This window comes from Quercus lobata, chromosome 9 (genome assembly GCF_001633185.2).
Source record: "Quercus lobata isolate SW786 chromosome 9, ValleyOak3.0 Primary Assembly, whole genome shotgun sequence".
NCBI classification, from domain to species: Eukaryota; Viridiplantae; Streptophyta; class Magnoliopsida; order Fagales; family Fagaceae; genus Quercus; species Quercus lobata.
In genome coordinates, this window is record NC_044912.1 from 54088140 (window position 1) to 54096590 (window position 8451).

The 8451-nt window shown below is 34.7% G+C and overlaps 1 protein-coding gene across 3 annotated transcripts; it reads right to left on the bottom strand.

Moving 5' to 3' along the window:
- Positions 1-267: 267 nt before the first annotated feature.
- Positions 268-8232, bottom strand: LOC115960130 (phosphatidylinositol/phosphatidylcholine transfer protein SFH9). 3 transcript variants are annotated; one of them, XM_031078847.1, is made up of 16 exons: positions 7956-8232; positions 7778-7818; positions 7337-7703; positions 6193-6292; positions 5677-5943; positions 5504-5581; positions 5306-5407; positions 5169-5218; positions 4951-5050; positions 4755-4829; positions 4568-4675; positions 3305-3389; positions 1991-2394; positions 1761-1835; positions 691-818; positions 268-562 (listed from the first exon to the last, which is right to left on the bottom strand). In XM_031078847.1, exons 2-15 carry the CDS (start codon positions 7782-7784, stop codon positions 762-764), a joined length of 1875 nt encoding a protein of 624 aa, XP_030934707.1. In that variant the 5' UTR covers positions 7785-7818; positions 7956-8232; the 3' UTR covers positions 268-562; positions 691-761. The 3 variants fall into 3 exon arrangements, with proteins under 3 accessions (XP_030934707.1, XP_030934706.1, XP_030934708.1); XM_031078846.1 differs by having other exon boundaries at positions 656-818; XM_031078848.1 differs by having other exon boundaries at positions 656-815; positions 7956-8231.
- Positions 8233-8451: the final 219 nt, after the last annotated feature.

The window sequence follows — 8451 nt, forward strand, 5'->3', positions numbered from 1 at the left end:
TAAATTTTAATTAGTCTTTATCTCTTATATGGCACTTGAGTAAAGAGGGGTGAATGTCTCCTAATTTATCACTGCAATTTCAGAGAATAAAAATAGAATGAGTCATCCATCAACGCAAAGAACATCTATGATGAAACATTTCTTAAACACCTTTATTTTACTGCAATCAACACATCCTATAGAGTGTTGTGGAGCATTATTAGTCTAACTTCCAATGGCACCTCACTGTACATATAAATCAAATAAGAAATTCCAAGATGAGTCAGATTTTTAAAAGTAAAAATAAAAAATAATTTAAAATAATGCAACAGTAAGGTTTCAGGTGAAAATTGTTGCAGCACGCAGCCTCTGCTTCTGTAAATGTGCAGTTGGTATGGTATAAAAGTGAGGTCGAGTATCATACAGTATACCAGTCCGAAAAGAGAGTAACAAAATAAATATATAGTACTATGTACACGATCAGAGACATATTTGCATATGCTTATCTAAAAGAATGGGCTCAAATAACCCTGTGGGTTTCCTCTGTTTGGTGGATAAACCGGTAACTGGCAACTCAAAGAACCTGAGAAAAATGCAAATGAGATTCATTAATGAGAGGCAGAGAGCGAGAGACAGAGGATGATCTCACATAAAAAATTGTAGAAGAGATAGTCACCTAAAAATGACAACCTTCCAAATCTGCTTATTCACCTTGCATGAGGAAGTTATTGCATTTTTCAGAGTCAAAAGACATCATGAAAAGCCCTCTCAAAATAATTTATTCATCTTCCTGGGGCATAACATTTATAATTTCTTGGCCAACAAGAATTTGCCCCCTGCTATTGGCAAAAAATAAATCTCATCAGCATGTGGATGCTATTTAATGATTCGAACAAGCATTCAACCACTTAATCAATCACACATTAGTAAAAAAGAACAACATACAGTAAATTACACAGGTCTATCAACATAATAAAATTTAACAAACTGATAAATATTAAACTAATGTTAATTTTCAAAAATAGTCCAAAACTAGAATCATAACTAGGACTTAAGATAAAAGAAATCATATTCAGTAAAATGCTTTTATATCTTAAGCAAACACAAGGTAGGAAAGTATTGATGAATCCAGCCTCCCAAAGCTTATCAATTATAATAAGATATAGATTTAAGGTTTCTCTTGAATAATTGAAGTTGCATGTACCAAAAATAGTCAGATTTATCTTTATATCCGTAGGCCACAATCAAATTTCTACAACCAAGTAAAAGATGCACAAACTTTCATGTTATCTTTGGAAAACTGATGGGACAAAACAAAATTCTTTAGCTGGTAGATAGTATAACCATCTACCTTGTGAAGATTGCTACAATGCTGCATAGCCTTGTAGATCATCATTTCAATATTAATATCCTCTCCATAGCCAAAAGCCATAAGAATTAAGTGTAAGCTGTCCAAAGGGAGGAAAAAAAGGGGCAGGGTTTGATGAACACTCCTAGTAGGGGACTCTAATTGTTCATCTTTGTTTAATATTGCCTAATCTTTTACATTAACAGTTCAAGGACATCCCAAACTCAAGTCTGGCCTGAGGTGCCTCTCAGGTTTTACGAAGCCAACAATAAATTATCATTCTCCAGTTATGAGCCCAAGTAAACAAATCTACCCTTCAGGAAGCTTTTGGCTCAACTTCCATAAGCTCCTTACTTGCATAAACTTCTTTTAACTTGCAAATTTGAATATAAATGTTCTCAATTTTATTTTTCCAAGGAAAATGTGAACTTACTGTTAAGCTGTTCTCCTTTAAATTTTCCAGTGAGTCAGCAAGCTCCACTTGCTTTGATGCAGTTGCAAGTAGTGCCTACAAATGAAGATGACAAATACAATAAAAACAAGAAACTTAGTTGAACAGGAACTATATTTTTCAGAACAATTCATGTTTGGGAGAGAAGGATAATTTTGAACAGAACTATATTTTTCAGAACAATTCATGTTTGGGAGAGAAGGATAATTTACTTTCTTTGTCTTCTGTAAGTCATATTCTATGGATTTGATACGACTCAGAGATTCTCGAAGCATATCGTCCTTTTCTTGAGGAATTTTTGTAGGTTTGCTAACCAGATCATTTACTGTGGTTTCTAATTGCTGCAACCTCTTCCAAAGTGGGTCCTCTTTGATTGACCGTGAAATGTGCTGCTCTTGTGGTCTTAAATCAACAAGCTGGGGCTTTCTATTGTTTTGGGGTTTGCTATTGTTACCTAAATGATTTTCTGCACGCTGCACTGCAAAAAATCTCCCCAACCAAGGTAGTACTAGATATATACATCCTAATATTTTTAGTATGATGTGAACCACTAAATTTGTTACGTAGGGAATGAACTTCAACGGCCTTCTTGGTTGACAATTGTTGGTTGAATCACCTGTCACAAGCACCAAGCCAGGAGGATGTAAAAGAATGTTGCATTAGCAAATATCTAAGTAGCGAATTTTTTTTTTTTCTTTTTCTTTCATAAGAAGTCACAAGATCTTTATGGAGCTTTTGCACTGAGAAAGTGAAAAACAAAATGACAAGTTCAACTCCCCACAGATAAATCAACTTACGCAACAATGAGACACTGACTTCATAGGCATTTGTTTTCAAGTCCATATGATTGGGACCTTTGACAAAACTAAGCATATTTTACATAATTATTTAAGAAAGTTTTTCATTATAGAAAATTCAAATTGGAAGCCCCCATGTATTATGTTTAATTGACATGACATGAATTGATTGGACCAACTAGCACATGTGACTTAACAACCGCCTCATCAATATGAACAGAAGGACTAAATTTAAAGCACTATATAACGTTAGGGACTAAAATCCAAAATTTTAAACATAAGGAGGCAAAATCAAATTAAACCCAAACTTAAATGGTGCAATTGCAATTAAGTCTTTTTTTTCTTCATAATTTGATAGTTACAATGGGAGAGGGGGGATTTGAACCCTAGATATCTCTACTGGAAACACCAAGAGGTGCCAAAATGAATTCCTTCTTCTCCTAATTAAAGGAGAACTTCAGCTGACAGCCTGGCCCTTCAGCCCTGAATGTCCTAATTGAGCCTGGACAACAGGACTTAGGCTGCCCAACACATTTTCCTTACTACTGCTTTAATATTGGACTTATTAAAGAATGCAGAAAGTAGGAAACAGTTCAATAACTACTTAACAAGTAGATTTTAACCAATGTCAAACTACCGTACAAGTAAATCATGAAAGTAACTTGCTGTAAACCAATAATCAAAACCAACACAAATTTTAATGATTAGAAGTTCTGCGTGATAACCTACTTGTTAAACAAGCATCTTCAAGCCTTACAGCTCGACCAACTGGTTCAATCAGGTTGCAGCTAGATGCATGGTCACTGTTCCTTTCCTGATACATAAAATAGGTACAGAGCAAGGGTTACAGAAATGACTTGATATCTATGCATAGGTACAATCAAAGTCCAAGATTTACATTTAAAAAAAAATAAAATAAAGAATAACTCTATTTAAAAGAGCTAGTTCAAATACAGTGTCATCAAGTGGACACACATAAGAACACATATCCTCACAGAAATTATACCACCATGTTGTAAAAAGCATAGTGGTAAAGTGAAAAGGCCTCATATGATGGTGCTTTCTATGGACTAAATGAATCATATATAACGCTGATTCCAGCCATTGATTTTATCATTCTAGATAAATTTAGCATGCGTTTGGCATTGGCTTAAAAAGCCAGCCTTTTTTACTATTTAGCTTATTTTTACTACTATTTATGGGTCCCATTGCACTTTTTGGTACTATTCATAGGTCCCACTATACTATTTCAGCTACCTTTTAACTTTATCTACATTACTTTCAACAAAAAGTTTTCAGTTTCAGCCAAATAAACTGTTCCCAAACAAACACTTAATGAAATGGTGGAGCAAAAAGATTCTTTGTTCTTAGGGTAACCAAAGATGCTTCAAGAGTTGAAGAAAGTATCAAGTACAAAAGTTATTATCCTTTAACACTTCAAAACTCAAGGTCATGTTTTCTCCAACCATGTAGAATGATGCAACGAATGCTGCCAGAATTAGAGCTAAATAGATTTCATTTGGCTAGAATTTTTATCTTTATTTTATTCCTAAATTTTATGTAATTTATTATATTATTTCTTTCCTTAGTTTTTGTAATCCTGAAAGCTCTATTTAAATTTTCCAGGGAAAGATTGTTGGACATGTTGAATTTGATGAGTAATACTAAATTGAGAACTTCTCTTTAGCCTGGTGCTGATTCTAGCCAACCTTACGGACTAATTCCTAGGTTTTCTATCTTGCTTGGTGCTGATTCCGAGCAACTCTAGGCGATGATTCCTAGGTTTATTTTTATTTTCTAATCTTATTGAATTTGTCCTCCATCAAAATATCTTCATTGGGAGATAATAAATAGAGACTATTAGTTAAGCACCATTACACTTGATCTTAGCCAAAAGGCTGAGAAAGGAATTACTATTAGTTACGCACTATTAAGATCAGTTCAGTAAAACAAAGGCTAATACAGTAACCAGGAAGGACAAAGAAAACTAACTTCAAGTACACTCATTTCATGACCAACTGGCATTCTCTGCCTGACGCCAGAAGCACTCGTTGTCATGAGTAATTTTGACCCAGCAGCAGATATTTCACCATGTGAAACCTTTAAAAATAAATAATAATGTGAGAAAACAATATATGACTAGGAAGATGATAGAAGACAGTGTGAAAACTTAAGTCACCTTGGAGGAAAAATCATCATGATCAGAGGAACTTTTAACTCTTCTTAGATACATTGCTTCTCCAGCATGTACCAGCTGTAAATAGAAGTGACAAAGGATGATTCAAGATTTTAGATATGGCATTGGTTTGACATTGACATCTCCTCAGATATTAATATTAGTAATGAACAGTGTTGTCAACTGACTAGGAACTTACTTTCACTATTTCTCGATCATTCCAAGGCCCCTTGTCAGATCTAAGACACCCACCATCATTTGGGCATGAGCAAGTTCCACCAAGAAAATCTGGTAGTTGGCTGTTTTAGCAGATAAATGTTCAAATAATTTTTGTAATGAGTAATAATAACAGTATGCTTGTAATTAAATACCAAAAATACTATGGTAAATGGTAAAAGTCAAGAAGGAATCCCAAACCTTGAGTCTATAACCTCCAACAACTTACTATGGAATCTGCTGCCTAAAACCTGTGGAATTAGTGAAAGAACAACTAGTGATGAGTTCATATAGTCTCCAAAAGTAAAAAAACACGAATATAACAAAAGAACTTTTACATGTATCTTCGAAGTGGTCCTTGGGTCTAGAAAGCTTTTTGCTGTATTCCATAGTAGTTTGAACCCACTACCAGCATTAACAATGAACATCTGATGTAATGTCTGTAGAAAAAATGCTAATATCAGAAATGATTTGCAGATTCATAATCCAAGAATTCACATACTATATTTCTTTAGTTTCATATGCTATTAAACCACCTCAGGATAGTTATCACCATCAATTTTCTGCATGTGCATAACAAGATCATGGGCAACCTTGCCAAAGCTAACCCAATTCTGTAAAAAATAAAAAGAAACAGAGCAATGAGAAGCAATGATATTGTACAAACATATGCAGAGGTGAAATAGATACAATAGTAAGCTCAAATTACCAGCCCTTGCACGTCCAGTACTGTCGTTGTAGAATCTATGTGTCTCTTGGCTGCAATGGAACATGCTGGGAACTTCTCACTGAAGACCTTCTCAAACCCCTGAACATGATACTTTAAAAACCGGTCCACCGAAGTGACATTCATCAGCTTGCTAAGTTCAATTTTACCAAGTCTTTCAATATAAACAGGTCGCCCCGCTTTGTCTACACCATGGTAACCATGCGGATACCAACGCCGAACTTCTTCATATTCATCATATACAAAATCCTAGACATAAGTCATTACAATGCAGAATCTGTAAGAATTGGAAACATTATTATAAATTACTACTAATACAACAGGTAGTTCAGGAAAAAATTTCAACAATAATACTACAAAGGTTTAATCCCAACCAAAACAACATGCCTTGACTGCCCATTCTGAATCCTAACATTGGCCAAGATTCTTTAGCTTCTATATGTTAGACCATTCTTCTTATCAAATTCATATTTAGGAGAAACCCTGATGACATATTACCTTTAGAATAGAATCTACTCCAAATTCTTTCCTCCAGTTAAGCATTTCAGCCCACATATAGAGAGTTTTATCCATGTCAAACTTCCTTGCCTTTAGAAACCTGCAGCAAGATATCATTAAGTAGAATAAACAGGAAAACAAAACATAACATGCATTAAAAAAACACTTATTCAGGAAATTAAATTACATGGTATTACTAATAACTCATGATTACTTCTAAAATAATGATAAATAACAGATATAATTATAGATTACCACCCCCCCCCCCCCACGGGTGGTGTAGCACATTTGCACCTTGCCTACCTATGATTTAAAAAGTTGCACATTACCCATTCAATTCATGGAAAAATTCTAAATTTTTCCTAATGTTCCATGACTTGGTTATCAAATCCCAAATTTCTCAATTCTCAAAATAAAATGATCAATTTTTTTTAATTAGGAGCTTGAAGTAATACTCCAGAATGATAAGTGTATTGAGATATCAAGTCAGCCAAACAAATAAAAATTTAGTGTATACCTGTATACATAATTTTTTTATGAAAGGTTAAATTTCAGGCATTAACTTTTTCAAGTAATGCTATGCAATTGCGTTTGGATTAGTTTTTTTTTTTTTCTTTTCTTTCTTTTCTTTTTAATTAGCTTATTAGCTAATATATAATAACTATTTAAACACTTAACTTTTTTCTAGCTATAACACTATAATTTTGCCAAATTTGAGGAAATTTGCAAAATAAGCAAGCTTGGCGTTTGACTTGGATCAGGAGCACTGTACATGACAGTGATACAACATGTCCAAATGTCGGTGGTCTCGTATCCCATCTAATGCACCCATAAGCTTTGCAGCAAATAGCTAATATTCCAACGCAAGCGAAGTAGTATACAGTACAACTATTGAGGGAGGAGGAGGACCCATAGCCGACCCCAAAATTTTAGGCTAAAAGGCTTGGCTATTGAGTCCTGTTGTTATTAGCTAATATACTAGCTTTTAAAATCTCACTTTCTGCATAATACAACTGTAATTTTGACCTTTTCAGCAAACAACAAAAGAAGAAGAAAAAACTAATCCAAACGCAATCGGATTTATTGAGCTAATAATAGTAAATACTGGAGCAAAAAAACAATGGTTAGAGAGAGAGAGAGATACCTAAGCAAAGTGTGATAATCATCATGGGAAGGTGGGAGGAGATCTTTGGCGAGCAATGTCTGACGAAACGCGTTGACAGCTTCTTCCTCCTTGGAATCACGAACGTCGTTGATCGAAATCGAAGCGAATCGGCAATCGGCGACCTTGTTTCCGCGCTTTCTGAGAGATTGAGAGAGGGAGATCGAAAGCCTAGAACCAGAACAACTACCACTACCACCACCGCCATTCATTATAACCTTCCTCTTCGTCCTCTTCTTCAGAGATCTGACTCGAACCTTTCGCCTCTCGTCCTCAGACGCTGTCGTTTCAGCCTCACAGCAACTCTTCCCCTTCCTTTCCACTTCTTCAATCGACGCCGCCACTTCCTCTACAAAATTTTCCAAACAAATCAAAATCCAAATCAAATTTTGTAACCAAAAAATAAATAAATAAAAATTGTACCTGGCATTGTGAGAATTGGAATTCAATTTGGGATCAAAGGTCTGCATTAAAACAAAAACAAATAAGATCCTCATAATTAGCCTCTAGATCTGCTGAAATCTGACATTGACGATCAAATCCAAAAAAAACAAAAACGAGAATCAGAGAATAGTGGGAATAATAAGAAAAGAAAACGCACCGAATTCACAAAAAAATGAAATGATATGTGGTGTAGGTGTAGCTCTCAAGAATAGTAAATGGCTGCAAGAGAAAGACAGAGAGAGAGAGAGAGAGAGAATAAAAGTTGCTTTGAGAATACGAAGGAATTTTAGTTTTCTCTCTGTTGAAATTTTTTTTTTGTTTTTTAACTTTCAGGTAGAAATATGAGAGCTGAGCAGAGGAACGTAGCGCAGAGAGAGAGAGAGAAAGGGATGTCGTTGTCAAAAGCGTAACAAAGGAGACGTAGCGTGCAACGGCCGCTTCAGATTTTTTTTTTTTTTTTTTATAGTTTTTATTTACATAGCGCCGGGCTGTTTCGCTCCTGCAACTTTTTGTTTCTTCCTCTGTTTTTTTTTTTATTTTTTTATTTTTTTTCCTTTTTAAAAAATATTATTCCTTTATTATCTTTGGTGTGAAATATATGGGGTTAAATTAAAGGTGCCGGTGTATTTTTGGCATCAGCTAAAATGGCATTT